Genomic DNA, 20,000 nt, shown 5'->3' on the forward strand with positions numbered 1-20,000 from the left:
CTATGCTCAGTCTCCAGGTTCGTGTGGTGAACAATGACTCCGGTCCAAAAGAAAATAATCCTTGCGATTGCTTCAGTTAAGACATTCTGCAGGAAAGTTTGTTTTAATTTTTTTTTTTGTTTTTTTTTTAAAGCAGATACTTTAAATGAACTGCACATTCACCTCTGAGCAGCACATGCATTTCTTCCACGTTCAATACGGTTTATTTCACCTCTTACTGACTCAAAAAAGTGTATTTAATTCAGTTTACAGGGAGGTTGTGAGTCAGTCTTCTGCGTTAGGGTCTTTCTGGGCCACATGACTCTTAGACTGAGGGATGTGACAGAAATGTGATTTTATATTAGAGTATCGAGCGCATAAGGAGACTCAGTGCGTTTTAGCACAACAGCAGCTCAAGTGAGCTTTAAATGTCATTAGTGCTCTGCGAGCTGCAAGTGACCTTTAGCTTAAAGGTCGACTCCTCTGAGTGTATCTCTTAACATTTGGAGACAGTGAGTCTTCAAACTTTTTCATTTTTCAAAATAAGGTTAATTCATTTTAAAAAAGGAAATTAAGTTTTCTATATATATATATTTTTTTTTTATCTGTTGGTTTAAAACATGTAATGTCAGAAAGGGGCTTCATGTTCGGCATTTCCAGGCTTTTTAATACTAGAATAAAACTTGTCACAACAGCCAACACACAAACGAAAACACAAGCTACCGATTAGTGAAAAGGTGAGTTTTGAAAATGTGACACTTCAAAATGACGACAACACTGATTTAGTCTCGTCAGACTCACTTGGATTTATTGAGACTTCATTTCAAACAGTAGTTGTTCACATAACAAAGGCATCAGGTCGCTTGCATAGAGTTTGTATTTGGTCCTTCACACATCTGGAACGTGTATTTATTCTACTTAAGGCACAGCTGGGGTTTGGTTTTAAATTGAGGTGCATTCGTCTTTATTTTTTGGCACATTTTTTTGCTCTTCCGTAGTTTGTGTGTGGAATGTGTTTATGTGTTTTTGAGCTTATGAACCACAGTTTTCACATTTCTATTATCCGTCAGCTCTCCATAAATAGAACATGAACACTGCTGGTATTGCATGAAAACCTTGTAACTCTAATGTCCTGACTTGTGTTTGGCCTTTTCAAACTCAGTAACACATCATCCAAAAAATACATTTACATTAAGTTTAAATTAAAAAGGTCAACTTTCTCAGTACCTGCAAGGGCAGACAGTTTGGAGATACAAGGTTTTTTTTTGTTTTTTGTTTTTTAACGCCGGTCAGCGATGGGTATTAGAGCGAGTCGGTGTGGTCTCACTTCTTGCCATGTTTCTTACAGATGGCGATGTACTCCAGCACGTCCTCCGGGGAGCCCATAGCCACAGGAGACCGCTGGTGGATGCTCTCGGGCTGCATGTCCAGGATGTTCTCGAAGCCGGTGGAGGCCATGCCACCCGCCTGCTCCATGATGAAGGCCATTGGGTTGCCTTCGTACAGCAGCCGCAGCTTTGAGCAAAAAGGGGGAGTTTAATTTCGAGTCCTAGCAACTGTATCAACAGTTAAAAAGGATAAATTCACAATTTCTTCTTTTTCCTCCTTTAATCATTCCTCCTGTTCGCACTGGCCCTAAACATCTTTACAAATGTAAATAATTGGGGATAAATCCACAACCTGCTCAGAAATACTCAACAGCTTCTTTTCTATCCTAATATTTTCTTCTCTGTTCCATTGTGTTTTTAATTATTTATAACTCTTACAGCTGCAACAATAGCCTTTAATATTGCATCGCTTTTAAATTTCACTCACAGGCTGCCTCGGATTTTTCCATCTTGTTTGCTTTTGGTGCAGCTACTGACTCTGAGCATCTGTATTTGTTGGATGGGGCTCATTAAAATAAAATAATTTATTATGTTTTGTTTATATTCTATTGATTTGATTGATTAAATTTGGTATCTCTGCATTTTGACATGAAAGATTTATTGATATCCTCTGTGACTCTCAAAGTCATTTCAAGACAACAGTGTGTTTTATGCCGCCCGTGTGTCAATCTCATGTTTGGCTCTTGCAAACACTGGAAGGATGTGGAGGGTGAAGAAACAACATTGCGACACCGTTTTCATTATGGTCTCAAGCTACGAGCGACACAAATGAACATAGGGCAACTTTTTTATGATCAAAATTTCCCCTGAAAAAGCTTCGGTATCAATATCACAGTCAGTGAAACTGAAAAAAAAAAAAAAAAATCTTCCTGGTTCTTGAAAGTTTTTATTTATTTATTTATTATGGAAAGGTTGTTATTGTCAGAGTGTATTAAACCTGTAAGGTCAGACTTTAACTCATTTGATGGATAAAGAGATGAGATGCAAAAACAGTAATTTATTGTTTTGTATCCTCTATAGCGAAAAGCTTCTCATGTTCAATTGTAAATAATAACAACAATTGTTATTAGAGAAAACCTCTGTAAGAGCCCGGCTGTAAAGTGGTTATCAAACATTATTATTTATTTACAGATGTGGGATGTCAAGTATTGAGAGATGGAGTAATGCATTATTAGTTTTGGTCTTTTCATGGGGTTTACTGTCAAAAACAGACATGTGGAACGTCTCCAGCCTTATTCTTTACACTTGTTCACACGTCTGTAAACTACAGGAGTTTAAGTTTAGCTTTTGCAAAGTAGGAAGTTTATGTCTTTGATGTATTTACGACTTTTATGTCCTTTGCTTTGTTTTAAGATGCAGCTTTTATTTAGTTCTTTAAGAAATGTTCCCCTCTCAGTAGTTTGACATGCGAGTCGACAGGGAGGAAGTTATAGGGATCTTACCTTTCCATCGGGGTTCTTCACATTTCCTGGGTATAAAAAGATGCCTCCGTACATCAGCGTCCTGTGAACGTCTGCCACCATGGAGCCAATGTAGCGGGCGCCGTACGGTTCACTGCCGTCCTGCAATTGCGTAAAATGTTGAATTGGTAAGTTAATTAAACCTGCACTGGTCAAGAGTCATGTCTGAAAACACAAACATCTCATCAGGGTGAAATCTGGAGGAAACTGAAACAGAAGAACTGCAGATAAAAACTGGATCAAACTGCCACATTTAGATTTCAATGTACGTAGATTAATGCAGTATCTCTGGAATCCCTGATTAATTAACAAATAAACACCAAACTTTTGTTACATTGGCTGATATGAAGGAGTAATGCAGAGTATTTTTGACCAGCTGGTTGCTGGACTAAAGCCTTAGAGCAGGTAGGACAATCTGGATATGAAAAGTAAATCCAGCACCAAGATGCTCTCAGCAGCGCACTTCATTATCAAGCTTCAAGCCTGTTGTTGTCGTTACCTGAGGGAACTTCTTCTTCTGCAAGTATTCTGTGACGGCGGGGTCAAAGTGTTTTGCGTATCCTTCATTCAAGCTGTAAATCTTGCCCCGCTTATTGATCTTCACGTCACGGTCAACCAGGATAAATTCGCCAAGTGCCTGATGAGCAGAAAAGCAGGAAGTATTATTCAAAAGCCCCATTTAAAAAACAGCTCGGATCATATCGAGAGAACTAACTGGGTCGAGCATGAAGCCGTTGACTCCGTGGCCGGTGGAGAGCACAATCATGGTGGCGCTGCCGTAGAGGGCGTAGCCTGCCGCCACGAGCTTTCTGCCGGGCTGCAGGGCGTCCTTCTCGCACGGCTCATCATCCGTGTTCTGACGGAAAGAGCACAATTTGTTTTTGTTGTAAACTCATAGATTCACCATTTCTCATTTTAGGTGTGTGTTAAGGGAAGTTACAAAAGAAAAAAATATATATCTGGAAAAGTTTTGACAAGAAATAAAGGATTTTATTTATATCAGCAGACAACACAGACAACCAGAGTCTAAAGCGATCTGTCCTGACCTTTAAAATCTCCTCAGGTTGGTAAAACTAATAGAGACTTAGACTCATGCTGCCGTATTTTGGCTTTAGGAAACTGGAAAGTTTCTCTTGGAAATAATGAGAAAACCTCAGGTAGTACCTTTTTGTAGATGGCGAAGATGGTACCAATGGAGACGAGGCAGTCGATGTTGGAGGAGCCGTCCAGAGGATCAAAGCACACAATGTATTTGCCCTGGAAGAGGAAAGTGACAGAAACGGTCAAGGTTACCACAGAATATATGAGTTACCAGTCAAGAAGTCAATCTGGAATTATTATAACCTCTCTGACACTTTCTTAATGTGAATATTCATTTGCAATCTGCAAAAACACTGATGGCAATGAATGAAAATTAAAGTTTAAGCCGACTTTACAATATTTTTTTTACTTATTTTGCCCTGAATCAAAAGAAAAACAAACAAAACAAACAAACAAACAAACACACAAACAAACAAACAAACAAACAAACAAACAAACAAACAAACCAGATCAGAACACTGATATGAAATTGTCTCATTCCCAGTACTATGTGGTTTATTAGAGTGATTTTATGTTCTTCTTGAATTAAAACGTAGTACGTGGGTCCGACATTAGTAAGATGGACATTGTGACAAACGCTCGGGGGCTTGAGAACGTGTAGAATTGCCACCACATTCATGTAATTAAATATATGGGGGGGTGGGGGCTTTCATGAATAGGCTTTTGTCTTTGGTTTCACATATCATGGCTGTGGTCTGCACAATTACACCAGTATAGCTGGGAGAGAGAGAATGGCTAAAAGGCAAAAGGTCATGTCAGACCAGATTCAAACCACATGTGCCTCAGCCGGATAAACCAGATTAAAATGTGGGTTATCCAAGAGAAATCCTGGATGAATAAAAGCTCATCGCAGTCTTGAGGATCCTGATTCTGTTTTAACTTTAAAGTCTCAGTTTCTTTCCCCCCTCACAAGTCACACAGACACACTTACCCTCGTTTCCGGCTCGACGATGATAACTTTCTCGTTCTCTTCGGACACCAGCACGCAGGAGGTAAAAGACGACTTGATCATGTTGATGATCAGATCATTGGACAGAATATCCAGCTTCTTCACCTGGTCACCCGTCACGTTGGTGCTGCCTGCGATGCCGTAACTGATAAGACACAAAAGACAGAAAACAGTGAGAGTGATAGTGAAAACTGGAAACTGGCACGGAAGAAATATCACTGATAAAAATGTCACTTCCCTGTTCATACAGAACCAGATCTCAACTGTACATGTATGATCCAACAAATCTACAACTCTGCTTTAATAGAACTTTCCTGATAATTTCTATTCTGTTTTTCTCTGTATATTAAAATGGTCCCATATTGTATAAAGTGAGATTCCCATGTCTTTTTTGATTATAGATCAGGTCTAGCTTCTATATTAATACTGTGAAAGTATCAAAGCCTCAGTCCACCGAGAAATGCACACAGCCTGTATTCAGAAACTGAGCCTTAAAACCAGCTGCCAGGACTTCCTGTTACTTTGTGATGTCACAACAAAGCAGTCACTGCTCTCAGCCACGCCCCAAGCCCGGTCCAAACAGACCCACCACCCAGCATTGTAGGATTTGGTTTCTCTGAGTGTTTTACCTGAAATAAGCTTTATTTTTATTTGATCACTCAGAAAAACAGTCAGCCAATCAGAAGAGAGGCTCAGAGCCTCCTCTCTTCTGATTGGCTCACCGAACGGTTGTTACTAGAGCTCCAGAGAGAAGCCTGAGACAGGAGATGTAAAACTAGAGATGGTTTTTGGTTCTTAAAACCAGAAATATATCTTCTTATGGATCAACACTTTAAATAATAATAAGCAACAACACAAATAAACTATTAGACCTTTAACTTACATAAAAGATAAAGTACTGAATTAAGTTTGAAAAACTGCAGCTGATGCATGACACTGCATTTCTTAACAGTAGAAGTTGTGTAGTGAAGTCTGAATCAAAAATCAGTCTCCAGAGAGATTTCTGCTCATGTCACATGAAAACAACAAATACAAACACAAAGTCGTTAAATGCTCATATAAACATTGGATGTAAATATTGAGGGAGTCGGTCTATTGTTGTTTCTGATACGTGAGAGGTCAGAAAGATTTCTCTTGCACATGCTTTTCTAATTGAGGTTGTGCACATGACTGACACTAAATATATGCAGGAAATGTGTTGTTGAACTAAATGTAAGCATGGTTGGACATGGTAAAGTGGGCGTGGTGGTTTCAGGTATGCGCTTCCCGATCGGCGCACGGAGAACCTGAATCTCCTGCTTAGTTTGTGCCGACGTGGATGTATGAGGCTAAAAAACAACTGCGCGACACAAAGTGACATCCCCCACTGTAGTGTGAGGACTGTTTACTCACAGGTGGGCGATGCCGGCTTTGCGTACGGCGCTGGAGATGGCCTTCACCGCCGTGCACAGGGAGTTCAGCAGCGTCGTCAGCTCCCCCGTGCCTTTCGCCTTCCGCCCCTCCTCCATGACGAACCGGGTCACGGTGACCACGTTTGTGTCGAAGGTTCCTCGGTCGGACATGGTGACAGATGGTCCCCTGCAGCCTGAGAGTGGAGGGGAGAGGACACGCTGCAGGAGTTAAGTGCGCTGCAACGCGGAACTCGTTGGAGGGAGTGAAGATGCGCGGACCAATCCAGAGCTGCGGGAGAGGTGTGGCCCCGATGGGAACACTACCCTCTTTACACAAACTCCACTGTTCAGTGATGAAGTGATAATGTTACCAATAGGAGGATGTGACCAGAATAATAGACGGTGTGCATACCTGCAGCCTAACACTCATTGTGCAAGACGGGTCGTGCACTTTTCAGCAGCTTTGAAAACAGTTTCATAATTTTCATTTCACATCCCAAATGTGTTCTAGTGGATCCAGATCTGGAGAGCGGGGAAGGTCACTGGAGTTCACTGAGCTCAGTCATGTTCATGAAGCCAGTTTGAGACTTCTGCTTGGTGACACGGAGCGGCGTTATCCTGCTGGAAGTAGACAGCAAAAGATGGTACAAGGCAACGATACCCAGACTGTGGCGTTCACACCATGGGGCATTCAGGGGCTCAAAGTGTGACGAGAAAACATCCCCCACATCGTTACACCACCACCACCAGCCTCGGCTGTTGACACAAGGCAGGTTGGGTCCATAGATTCGTGCTGCACCTGCTGCCTCAGCAGAAATCCAAACCATTGTACGTTTCTCCACCTCCATCCACTTCAAGGTCGGATGTGTTGTTATCTAAGTTACCATAGCCTTTCTGTCAGCTCCAACCAGTCTGGCCCTTGACCTCTGACCTCTCTCATCTGTCAAGTTTTTTTCCTCATTCTGATGTCTGCTGCCATGTGAGCAGGTGTACAGGTGTTCCTAATAAAGTGCTCAGTGAGTGGATGTGATAACTGAATGTGGCTTGCATTAGTGAGGTCCGACGCTGATGTAGGTGATGAGCTCCGGCTCTCTGTCGGTGTTCCAGTTTATCCCAAAGCTGTTTGGATGGGGTTGAGGTCAGGGCTCTGTGCTGGCCACTCAAACTCTTCCATATGAAACTTGGAAAATCTTTTCTTTATGGAGCTGATATTAACAGGACAAAGCCTTAAACAAACTGTGTATGGACAGGGGTTTGTGCATATTATTGGACATATAGCGTTGTTTTTGTTGAAGTTCTACATCTAGAAAAACAAAACCCTCAAACATCCAACTGGATCATGATGAAAAAAAAACTTCTATCATGCTTGAAAGTATTATTTAAATTCCTTAAAAGTGGATATTTTACATGTACATCATACATGGTTTTTACTTGACACCAGCAAAATGACTGGTTACCTGTCAACACAGTTATTAACACCAACTGTTCACTCTGTATTCAGTATCATATATACAGTGTTTTCTGTATCCGGCACCACATACAGTTATTCTACGTTTGTGTGTCATTTCATACAAATTTAGTCAAAATGACTGTTCTCAGGTCTGTAGGTTAAGAACTACTTTTAGGTAAGACATAATTTATTTATCAGGTGTGTTGTTACTGTCACTGATCCTGCTGTTAATATAAAGCATAGTGTGAGTTCACAATGAAGCAGTGAGCTCACCTTTGTGACACACACAGTATAGCTTGACTGAAAAGTAAATATATAAAGGAGAAAGAAAATATAATGTCATTAACATTGTATTTCTGCCTGTATGTTGTAATTCAGTGAACTTAGAGCTGATACGTGTCTTGCTAGAACATTAGCACCACCTGGTGGCTGGAGTTCATCCTTCTCACCAGTGAACATGATGCAGGCAGTTTATAATATGTCATTCGTCTACTTCTGGCCCTGCAGTAACAATGCAGATACTCAGCTCCTACATCACCCAGCCTTTATCTTATGAGAATAAAACACTGTAGCTGTTAACATTTGCAGATTCATAGTTTTTCTTTCTGGCTGTGGTGAGATAAACAAAAGAGTCTAAACTTCCACAGAAATAATCAGACTGTTTCTCTGCTCTCCACCTTGACGCTTTCAATCTTCCGATCTTCGTATCTTTGATCAAGCTCGCGTTGCAACGTTAAAGCATGCACATTGGTTTTGAGTACGTTCAAACATGTCTTGTCTGTTTCGTTTATTGAGAAAGTAATAAGTCTCAGTGACGCACACAGGAGCCGGTACGGGAGTGTCCTACATATCCCAGCTTCAAAACATATCTCAAACATTGCACTGACATCACAAATCAGTATGCAGCAAAATGCATTTGTCTTTTTATATTTGTATTAGTGTATTGTGACTTGTAATGTTTTTTTGTTTTATGCTAGCTGCCCGGGGACTACTGATGTAAATTAGCAATTTTTGGTACAATCCAGCATTGTGTATTTTGTACTGATGTTAAATAAACAAACATACAAACAAACAAACAAACAAACAAACAAACAAAAGACACAGGAGCCATTTAAGTTTGTGATCACATGAGCACTTTGTTATTTAACATCCATAGTAGTTTGATAATGTCATACGTACACATCATATAGTCTGGACACTGAGAGAAGAGCAGTGTCACTGATGCTGAAGGTATTTACAGGCAGAAGGAGGCAGCCGGGGAGAGAGAGAGAAAGCAGAGAGAAAACACATCTTTCTCTCTTTTATGTCACTCCTACACATTTCAAAGCACATTTCACCTCATCAAAAGCGACTCTGTCTTTGCCTCTTTCCCCTGAGCCTCCTCGTCTCTCTGGTTTCATCACTACTATGTGTTTGTTTCGTTCTGTCCCGTGTGAACTCTCAACAGGAGGCCAATGAACACCAAACTGCCTGGAGGACTGAAAATCATAGCTTCCACTACCACGGGCAACTTGTATTATAGTCAGCAGGTTGTTAGCACTGAAACTAAAGCTTATTCTTGCTTCCTGTATTGAACATAAAATGCATTATTAACATTTACACATATAGATCTATGGCAGAAATTAATCATTGAAGGATTTAAATATATTTACAGTTCAATGAGGAAGGAAATATTAATCATTTTGGTGAAATTCAATGTTAAAAATCATACATACAAATAAAAACTGTACAATAAAATGCAACAAAACAAAACAAAACAAAATCAAAATGATAAAATTATATCCTATGTAAGTTTTTCAAAAACTACACAAGCATTCATTTATTTAATAAATGTACATTGACTTTTTACCATCTTATAATGTGTAATAATTGGATTGGGCGTCTGTATACACGCGACATCTATCCAGGTATTCTGTATATAGCTGTAATTTTAATTCTGTGTCGACTCATTTTGAACCTAAGGCCACATTTTTACACCATGACAGGCAGCGTGTTCGCACTAGCACAGGAATGCCCATAAAAGCCACCATCACAAAATGTGTCGGGTTTCCCTTTAAACATCAAAAAAATATCACCATAGATCTCTATTTCTTCACTATACTCGTCTGTAGACATAAACCTGGGGGGACACATCATAGTGTATAGAAAATATACTATAATGTCAGGACAAATATTACGTAAGTGTCCAACAGGGCAGTTCGCTCTTTTTTTTTCCCTCCCTCAAGTGCTTTAAGGCAAAGATACGCTCATTATCTGACCCCGTTCTAAAAGCAAAACATTGAATTAATTAGTAATAATTTTGAAGAAGAATCGAAGCAAATCCCCAACACATTCAAAAATAAAAAGACATCTCCACAGCTACGTTTTTGCTTTCACTGGACATCCTTCCCTCGTCTCCTGCAGCCGTCTGTTCGGATGCGACTTGAACTGGTCAGTAAATGAATACAACTCACCACGTATGTGTAAGTCGTATGCATTTACAGCATGGACCAACAGATCAAATGCACATGTACAGCTCAGACTTGATCGTGCGCTTCTCTCAAGCTGTGATGAGAGGTTAAAGGGGAGGGGGAGGGGGAGGGTGAGGGCGGCCGAGGTGCAGGATGTGGCGGGAAATACAGGTGAAAAAGACAACTTTTTTTTTTCTTTTTTTTTTGCAAGGTTACATGCACTTAAACAAAGTCAGCCGCTGATTTCGTCCCAGCTGTGAGCAAGAGAGGAAGAACAAAAGGCTATTTATGAGTTTGTTATCTCATCAGTGCGTCCATCCCTTCCTCTCCACAGACACAGGCTGTGATGAGCGGTGATCAAATAAGACGGATGGGGAACGGAAAAAGATTCAAACTTGATTTCTTATGCTTCTTTAGCTGTCTAAACAAACTCCAGTGTGGTTTTCTACTCTATTGTAATAATAATAATAATAATAATAATAATAATATAATAATAATAATAATAATAATAATAATATCACCTGTGCAGTTGGAGCAGAAGTGGAACAAGAATTTTTTCTTTTTTTTTTGCCTTTACATCTACCACCTTAAATTCAAATAGAGTCAAAAAGATCGGTCGGCACTAAGTAAGCGACAGGACATCAAACCAACCTGGGAGGTACAACTGAGCATAGTGTGGCACAGCTGGGTGAAGAGACAGCACGGCAAAGTGCAGCTAGGCATGGCATACAGAATATCATATGGTACAGGTGTGTGTGTGTGTGTGTGTGTGTGTGTGTGTGTGTGTGTGTGTGTGTGTGTGTGTGTGCGTAGCCCGTCCTTGTTTTTGCTGAGAGCAGAGATGGATGTCTTACACACTGGACAGTCACATAGTTAAGCGAGTGGCACAGCTTCACGCAGAGAAAGAAGTGTGTGTTTGAGAGTCTTTGGGTTTGTTTCTCGTCTGGTCTTTTGGTTTTTTCAGATGTATGCATGCATACTCGTCCGGATGTACCCTTGAAGCAGATGTGAGTTTGTGTTTAAGCCTGCATGCTTCCCTTGCATGTGTCTGTACATTGTCTTCATAATCTTCATATTTTCTACAGTGTTTATTTTTCAGGAGTACTTCCTCAACGTACAGTCCTCCCACTTAAACAGCAGCCAAGAAACAGATGTTTGTTTCCAGCAGGTAGGTGGCACCTTCATCTTTATTTCCACTTGTTGGCAGCTTCGATTCAGCACTGCCCGAGTCCGGCGGCGTCCTGGCTGTCCTCCATGCTGTTGAGGGTGACATAGATGATGGGAACTAAGCCCAGAGTGGAGCCGAGGGAGCACAGCAGCCAATCTGGATCGGCCTTGCTCAGGACCCGCAGGATGTCGCCCTTGTTGAAGCTCAGCTGGCCCGGCTCGGTGGCTATGTGGTGACACAGCGCTCGTACTTCACTGAGGAATGAACGAGAGCAAAAAGTGAGTGGAGCTCAGTTAACTTCGTAGTCTGCAACTATTCAGATAAGTGATTCACCAATCAATAAAATCAAGTCTTTTTTTCAATTTCTTTGTTTTAGGTGAGAGTAAACACTCTGACTGAAACTGTGACAGACATTTCTTTGATATTGTCTGACATTTTAATGATTTTTTATTTACATTAGTCCTTTGTTCCTTAAACCTGCATATTCCTCTCAAATCATACCGAATGTCTTTCATTTTAAACAACTTTTGGACACTTTTAAGTTTTGATTTTCTTTTGATCTCGTATATGATTTGTGTTGTTTAAGACCTTGTTTAAATTATAGTGTTTTATTTCATAAACAGTCGGATAGCTGGTTCCTGAAGAGTAGTTTTGTTCACAACTCTCACAGCTTCCCTTTGGAGTGTAACATTTGGATAAAGTGATGTAGAGAATAATCCTACGAGGATTTCTGACTGAACAGGAGACAATGTAAAGTATCAACCTACCATGGAGACCGTTGTTTGGCTTCAGTTGGTTGGGTCGCCATCGGTGGGTTTTGGGTGCGAGTGAGAGCGGCCGGAGGCTCTGGCTTCTTCCCGCTCCCACCTCCAATAGTCTGAGCTACAAGGTCAAGAACAGACCTGTCCAGACCAAGCCAGCCTGAGGGGGGTCTGAGAGAGGGAAACACAGTGGGAAAAAATGAGAAAGAAGCTTTAAAGATAAGACTGCTGTTATTCTATAATTATTCATTATGGCAACAAATCCCAGGAAAAAAACAAAATCAAAAACACTTCTCTCAGTATTTTCTTCTCTGGTAAACTGTCTGGTTTCTACTGAAGATATAAGTCTTTAAAAACAGCTCAATTAACACCACAATAAAAAAGGCTCAGTAATTTCTTAAAATAGCCGGTCACTGTAGTTTTTATTTTAGCAAAACATTACTCAAACAGGACTAAATAGTTGTATCTGTTATGGACTATTTTCAGCTGTGGACAGATCAGGACATGCTGGATGTTTCAATAATAAACTATCGGTCTTTTCACGGGATGCAAGTATCTGCAGACTCATCGTTTTACCTGCTCTTTTGACCTTTCGCCTTCTGTTCAGCTCCCTCCGCCCTGGAAGGAGAACCAACACTCGATCCAAAGAGCCTGCCCCAACGCAAATTCTGTCCGTGTGAGGGGCTGTCCTCCTGGGCTGCCGCTTGGGCTCCGGTCCCTGCAACCTCCAGAGGCTTTGTTTCTTTCTCCTGGTTGAGAACAGATTCTGGCGGGCTGCCCATCCATGAAGGTTTTCCCCTGGACCCAGCTGACTCCTCGCTGGAGCTACTGGTGCCTTTCCTGCTTCTGTAGCCCTCCCCTTCTTGGCTTGACTCTGCCCCCTCCACCACTCCCTCTCTGGTGGGCGGTAGTTGACCATGTCGTCTCTCTGAGGATTTCTTCCTCTTCTCGGTCTTAACGAACTTTGACCCCTCTGTGGATTGGTCGATGTAGACCTGGGAGGACTGCATGAGCTGGTACCACCAGCCAGCCTGTCTTTCTTGCCTCTGACGCCCCTCATCAGCCAGATCCCTGTCTTTTTTCTTCCTCCTGTCCTTCTCTTGTCCATCCTCACCTTCTTCCTGGCTCTCCTGCCCTACACCTTTCACTCTCTGCTCACCCATCATCGCCCTGTCCTTCCAAAGATTGGCAAACCCTACTTCCGTCATTGTCTGTCTGCTAACAGACCCGGCTGTCATGCTTTCAGTCGTTCCCCCCTCCTTCCTCATCCCTGATCTTACTCCTGCTCCCTCTCTTCTCGACTTGGCTCCTTCCATCCTCGGCCACGTTCCCTCTCTTCTCAGCCCCGCCCTCTCCTTTTTCACCTCGGCGCTCGAGTCCCGCACCATTTCGCTCACGGTGGTGCTCCATCCTCTCATGAGCTGGAATGTGGAGCGAGCCGACTGGTCGACACTCTGGCCCGCGGAGCACAGCTGCTCCTTGCGACGCATGTGCTCCTGGCCCTTCTGGAGGAGGTGCGGCTCAAACAGCAGGTCCAGGTCAAAGGGGAGGAGGGACAGCGGCTGCAGCAGGAGGAGGAGCTCCTCAAACAGAGGCTGGCACGCCCCCTGCGACAGGGGAAGGAAACCCCACGGGTTGTAGTGTGCTGCTATAATATCTGAGGAAAGTAAAACAAAAACAAAGAGAGCCTCAGAACAAGATTCAAGATTCAAGACTTCATGCACATCTGGACTATCTTCATACATATGATGATAGTTATCACCTTGAGTCTTACCTTCATGTGTGTACAGGTGATTGAACCAGAATTCCAAAGATTTCAGGCTGAAATAGAAAGTGAGTCAAACATTAAAACCAAGACGACGACAACAACAACAACAACAACAACAACAACAACAACAACAACAACAACAACAACAACAACAACAACAGAGTCTATCACTCATGTCATGCTCTCATGGTTTAACATTGTATTTGATCTGGTAGAACAACGTCTATTCAAACCACAACAAGCTGACGATGTCTAGACCAAGGTTTTTACTTTAACCACAGAATATGAGACAACCCATGAAATGATCTACCTGTAAGAATGTGTATGGAAAATTATATGTGACCGCACATCTGGGGATAAAGAACTGGTCAACAGTCAACCGCTTATTTTAAGGTCAAGAAATTAACAACGTTGTGATTCGCTGTAATTCTTCTCTGACCTTCTTGAAGATCCTAACTTCTATGTTCAGGATCATTACAGTAAAAATCCTGGGTTTCACAATCACAGTGAAAACAGTGGTGAAAAAGAGAAAGGACTCACTTGAGCAGGCCGAAGATGAAGGCGTTCAGTCTCATGCTGTGGCTGGTGAGCTCCGAGTACTGGCTCACCTTTGAGAACAAACTGTGGAGGACACGTGTGGACGGGCCTGAGGGAGACAAACACACGACTTCACTGTTACACTTTAAACATAAAGCACCACAGGCTGATTAACTCCAAAACTCTGGTCTTTAGATTTACAGAGGGTGGGAACAGCAGGTGTTTATCCTCACCCAGCTGTGTGGACGCCTCCACGAGGCTCCAGGGCTGACAACGCCGCTGTCCGATGATCAGGTCCAGCACGTAGGCCTTCAGACCGTCCTGCAGCACCTCATGCAGGGCCGGGCACAGGTACTTCAGGATGAGGTGACCCACATTGGGACTCACCCAGCTGTTCCCCAGCTTAGCCTGGCAGAATTTCATAGAGACATTAATGGATTAGAACTTCTCTCTTTTCCTCACAAAACTGCTTTTGGCTTTATACCAGAACGCTGTGTTTGTTTGCTTGTTTGTTTGACCTGTGTGTATTTAGGCATAATAAAGAAACAGAAAGTAAACATGTTATCAGTGAACTCATGTTTGCAGGCAGTGAATAGCTGTCTCTTCTCTGGATTAGAGCCGGGTTTATTAACAGTCTTATCGCCTCTGTGTAAATAAACACATTATGTGCCAGGAATTCAGTTTATAAATGAAGTCACTGAAATTAAGCAAAAATCACTTTCTCATGATAAACATTTGTGATTGTTTCCCGGCTCCTCGGCACTAAATTAAATAACAGATAAATTGAAACACCTCAAACAAACTTCACCTATGAACCCTGTTCAGGATGTGACTGTGACAGAGTTGAAGCAGACTTATTATATAGTATAATAAAGAGACTGCCTTGAGAAGCTAAAGATGGTAGAAGATAAAGACAGCTGTGATAATTGTGCAGCGACTCATCACAGCTGCGTGAGTGGAGTGAAGACTAAAAGGGAGCGTATGAAATCAAATGGCGCCATCTGCCTGTGAAACTAATGTTGTTCACCTGCTGAAAGCTTCTGTGTTCTGCAGTGCTCACATCCAGCTGTTCAGTTATATTCAGTATAGTAGCTGTTCAGTATTTCTTTTTAAATGTTGCTATGTGCGTCGTAATCAACCAGAGAATCAGCTCTGGCTCAGGTCAGTCGGTCAGTCGCTCGCAGTATTTGTGAGCGAAATTCGCCAACATCTCCTACCTTTACGTCTGGGTCTCGACTGGTGCCGAAGTGCGCCACAATCAGATCCACCGCCGTGTTCACTGCTTTCACCAAACCTGAGGGGAAGGAGAGGAGAAAACAAAGACACAGTCTGTCAATTCACCTTTTCAGCTACATGTCACAGTGAATATAATGTTTTGTTTTCTTTGTAATTTCATGACTTTTTGTTATTTTTTATGAAGATACAGCATTAAGATCCAGCATTAGCAGATATTTTGCTGTTTCCCTGTGATTCAAATCTGCATGAATTCACTGCTTGATTTATAAAGACAGCAAGTAGTTGTGCAACGAACAGCTGGGAAAGCCGTTTGGGGATTTGTCTGCCGTCGGCCTGCTCAGAAAACGAGACAAGATGTACTGATGTTGAAATCTCAGTGAAGTAACAATAAACAAAAGCCACAATTGAAATTCCCACTGAACAAAAAAAGACATATAAAATAAAAAAATAAACTGTGCTTCTTGGCTAGTGCACGTTAGAGATATAACATACTGGGAGGTGAACCTGGGTGAGCCATGTGAAGGACGACTCTCCCTGCTGCTTCAAGAGGCCTTGAATTACTCTCCTCGCTGTCAAGTGGCCTTTTCTCAGAGAAAGCCACTTGATTTAAGGGAGAACACAGCGCTCTTCTCCCCGACAACAACACTGTGTGATGTGGAAATGTGACTCTCCAAACAGCAATATTTCTTTTGATTCTGTCTGAGCTTTTGTAGCTCGCAGTACAAACCACTGTGTTCCTCTACTGACAGTGTCATGGCTGTGTTGTCATGTTGGAGGCTCTTCTGCACATTACTAAGGAGATAAAGTCTGTCAGGAGTAAAGCCCCTCCCCCCAGAGATGTAGAGAGGCATACTTCTACATCTACTACAGTAATGTTGTTTATATAGCTGTGATATTACTATAATCGTCATATTAATTTCAATAAAAAGTCCTGATGTTGACACTTATCCTCAATCAGTCTGAATGGATTGCATTTCCTCTGCATTTGTTTAATATAATACTTAACTATAAAAAATATAGACTTCCCACTGTAACTGTCTTTCATGCACACACACAAGAAGAGGGCCTCACCTCTCTTCTGAGTCAGGTCCACAGAGATTTGGGACTGTGAGGAAGAGCAGGAGGAGGAGGAGGACGAGGCGTCGGGGGAGAGGCAGAACTCGTCCGGCGGCTTCTCGGTCAGGGAGAAGTAGTCCGGCAGGAAATCATTGTAGCTCTGCTGCAGCTTAGCTGACTGGCCCACTGCAGAGACACAAACACACAGGCACGCGCACACGCACACACACACACACACACACACACACACACACACCACACACACACACACACACACACACACACACACACACACACACAGTAAGACACACATATAAACACACATCACTTTAAAGCATGAGAAGCCTTTGGGGATCCGTAAGAACGTAAATGAAGGTGAGACTTTGAGGAACACACACTTTTATAAATCGCTAAAGTGTGTTCTCCAAGGAATCCTGCTGTGACTTCTCCTTAAACTAGTGTAAAAAATTATTTTTAAAATATCATATTTCTGCATTTGTCCCAACACCTACAACAAACTACAACATTTAGCACCATTGAGCCGTCCCAGCATGTGGCTAGAGGGCGCTGAAGGGAAATCGAACACGTTGCGTCTTGCAGGTCGTGTTCCTCCGCCCCTTTGGGGTTCTATGTTAGCAGACAGGACGCCTGATCCTACGCCAGAGTGGCCGCCAGACACCCTCTCCACCCCCAGTGGGTTTCGTCGACGGTACTCCCTCCATTTGAGGGCCTGAGGAGACAGGTGGTGTGCTGTTGGGGAGGGGAGGTGTTAAGGTTGTGATCAAGGGGATGGTGGTCAGGGGTAGGGTTGAAGGGCGGTTTGTTGAGCAGATGGATGGAAGAAATGTTTGGGAGGAAAGAAGAGGAAGGAGGACAAGTGGAAAAGATGAAGAGAGGATGGGAGAAGATTTAAGTCCATGCATAAGGGGAAGAAGAAAGAGAAAAAGAGAAATTAAGAACGTGCAAGAACTGCTTTTAAAGAGCAGCACACTAAACCACACAAAATAAGCTTTAATACAAGACTCGGGACAGCTGCCTGTCCATCTGTTTTCTTATCAATACAATCAATCACTGAAACTGCCAAGATTAGGTTTGATTCTTTGGGCGAGGTTGGTGTGGACCAGTGAACTGACAAAGGTGAAGCAGTCAATACGTTTCAAACAGAGAAGAAACCAGCTGCTGCTGCTCTGCTCTCTGCAGGCTGGACCCTCCATCATGTGCCACAACAAGTGATTTTTATAACTGTCCATACAATTTATTTTTTTTTCTTTTCATATAAACCTGTTAAGTGTTTCTATCAGCAACAGACTGAGCCGTGCAAGAAATCAAATGTAAAGTAATAAAGAGGAACAAAACAGTAAAGATGACCACAGTCATAAAGCTGAGAGAAAACGTAGTGAAGTCAGTGACTGTATATAAAGATGGACGACATGACAGCCCCCCAAAAGTGAAGCCAAAACATCTCGATCACCCTCTGCTGGCAGGCAGTGGTACAAGTCATTATGCCCCACCCCACCCAAATTAGTGGATGGCACATGGGCCAAAGTAAAAAAATGAAAGTGCACGCCAAATAAGAAATAAACAAACAATAAATTCTTCAAGGACACACCAGAATTGTTTTGGAACCTACCATTATGTGCCCTGGCTCCAGGGCCTTTGCTTCCCTCCCCTTGCTTTCCAGAGTCCAGACAGCCCAGCGGGCTCTGTGTGTCACTGTGGAGTGCTGGTAAACTGGGCAGAGCTCCACGGGGAAAACAGTGTCCCTGCACCGGCGGCAGCATCTGTGGCACCGCCCCTCTCTTCATGCCCAGGGATGGAGGTGGAGGGGTTGGTGGCAACGGAGCCGAACCCGCTCCCTGTTTTACTGTTGGTGGGGTGTGCAGGGGGGCTAGGCCTTCTGACAGTGGGCAGGACAGGCTGTGTGCCCGCTGAGGGCTGGGGGTGCAGGTGGAGCAGGTCCCAGAGCTGGGAGCTCCCTGGAGACGAACTGGGGAGTAGCTCCCAAGAGGCGAGGGACGAACTGATCCAGGAGGAGGGGCTGCCCCGACCAGAGCCCCCTCGTACCTGTGCACATTTTCAGCTGCATCTTCACCATCCTCCCCAACTGGACCTCCAGAGCCAGGACCGGAACTGGAGCGGGCTTGCATCCCAGACACGTAGCCTGTGAGCAGGGGTAGCAGAGGCTTGGGTTGTGGGGGTTTGGAGGCGAACTGGTGGTGGAAGGTGAAGGGCTGGATGGGCAGAGTGGTGGGCCTCTGGTCCCTGCTGTAGCGGACCACCGCTGGCCGGCTGTCTGAGGAGCTGGAGAGACCACCTGGAGGAGCACAAAAGATGGAGGAGTCACATGGAGGGAAAAGGAAAACTGAAGAACTTTTTTAATTTTTGTGTAGTTTAACACCCCTGTGTACCAAAACCAACTACTCTTATGTTGGTGTACCTAATAATCTGGCAACTGATTTTATAGTGGAAAGTTTACAACAGCAGAGGATTTAAAAAAAAATGTATTGTTTCAGTTCAGGCTTTAATTTAGAGGAACAACTAATAACTATTTTAAAAATGTATACATCTGCTGATTATTGTTTGAATAATCAATTATAAATTAATCTTTTAATATGTAAAATGTCAAGATATAGTCAAAAATTACCATCACAATTTCCCAGAATCCAAGTTGACATCTTCACATTAATGACTTTGTCCAAAACACAGCACTAAACCCAAAGAAATCCAATGTACAATCATATAAAACAGAGCAAATGCTCACGTTGCAGAAGCTGCAGCCAGTCAAGAAACAGTTAAATCATTACGTAGAGAAACGTCAGGCGTAAACATGAGGGTTAGAATTGAAACCTAAAATACAGACTAAGAGAAAACTGCCCAGTCACGAGTCACAAAGCTCAACAGCCCTTATCACAGACAACCATGCGAACGTTGGAGACACTGCTCTGACAGGCCCACGTGCACACAAACACACATATGCAGAAACACAGAAGAAGACACACACAAGGACTAGACCTGGAGGCGCTCAGGAGAGACATCAGCATGGAGAAGCCTTTCTCTGCACTTGTTTTCTACCACTATGTATTTGTGTGTGTGTTTTTCTGTGTGTGTGTGTGTGTGTGTGTGTGTCCCTAGATTCAGTACAGTGTGTGACAGACAGGAGCGCGTGTGACGTCGGCAGTGTTGCGCAAGCTGTTTGTCATCCTATGGCCGGCCCACCGATGTCACTCGAGCTGGGTGCAGTGTTGTATTTTTGGCCACAGGGGGGCGACATCGAGCTGCTGCAGAAACACGATGAAGGAGGGAGGA

At 43.0% G+C, this 20,000-nt stretch overlaps 2 protein-coding genes across 4 annotated transcripts in view; both read right to left on the reverse strand.

Annotated features, from left to right (window-relative positions):
• Positions 1 to 760: 760 nt before the first annotated feature.
• Positions 761 to 6,545, reverse strand: fbp1a (fructose-1,6-bisphosphatase 1a). Its single transcript, XM_056375455.1, has 7 exons — positions 6,270 to 6,545; positions 4,860 to 5,022; positions 3,992 to 4,084; positions 3,543 to 3,683; positions 3,327 to 3,464; positions 2,810 to 2,929; positions 761 to 1,494 (listed from the first exon to the last, which is right to left on the reverse strand). Exons 1-7 carry the CDS (start codon positions 6,437 to 6,439, stop codon positions 1,303 to 1,305), a joined length of 1,017 nt encoding a protein of 338 aa, XP_056231430.1. The 5' UTR covers positions 6,440 to 6,545; the 3' UTR covers positions 761 to 1,302.
• Positions 6,546 to 8,828: 2,283 nt separating this feature from the next.
• Positions 8,829 to 20,000, reverse strand: part of rusc2 (RUN and SH3 domain containing 2) — a 38,385-nt gene continuing 27,213 nt past the window's right edge. For 2 of the 3 annotated variants that reach the window (XM_056375449.1, XM_056375450.1), the window contains exons 4-13: positions 18,325 to 19,008; positions 17,229 to 17,444; positions 16,710 to 16,880; positions 15,620 to 15,696; positions 14,636 to 14,810; positions 14,406 to 14,511; positions 13,872 to 13,918; positions 12,674 to 13,754; positions 12,104 to 12,268; positions 8,829 to 11,590 (exon numbers count right to left, since the gene is read on the reverse strand). In XM_056375449.1, the coding sequence (XP_056231424.1) occupies positions 11,383 to 11,590; positions 12,104 to 12,268; positions 12,674 to 13,754; positions 13,872 to 13,918; positions 14,406 to 14,511; positions 14,636 to 14,810; positions 15,620 to 15,696; positions 16,710 to 16,880; positions 17,229 to 17,444; positions 18,325 to 19,008 (2,930 nt within the window). In that variant the 3' untranslated portion in view covers positions 8,829 to 11,382. The remainder of the gene's footprint in view (positions 11,591 to 12,103; positions 12,269 to 12,673; positions 13,755 to 13,871; positions 13,919 to 14,405; positions 14,512 to 14,635; positions 14,811 to 15,619; positions 15,697 to 16,709; positions 16,881 to 17,228; positions 17,445 to 18,324; positions 19,009 to 20,000) is intronic. The other variant, XM_056375451.1, reaches the window with a different exon arrangement.

The sequence above is a fragment of the Seriola aureovittata genome, chromosome 5, assembly GCF_021018895.1.
Source record: "Seriola aureovittata isolate HTS-2021-v1 ecotype China chromosome 5, ASM2101889v1, whole genome shotgun sequence".
Classification (NCBI taxonomy): Eukaryota; Metazoa; Chordata; class Actinopteri; order Carangiformes; family Carangidae; genus Seriola; species Seriola aureovittata.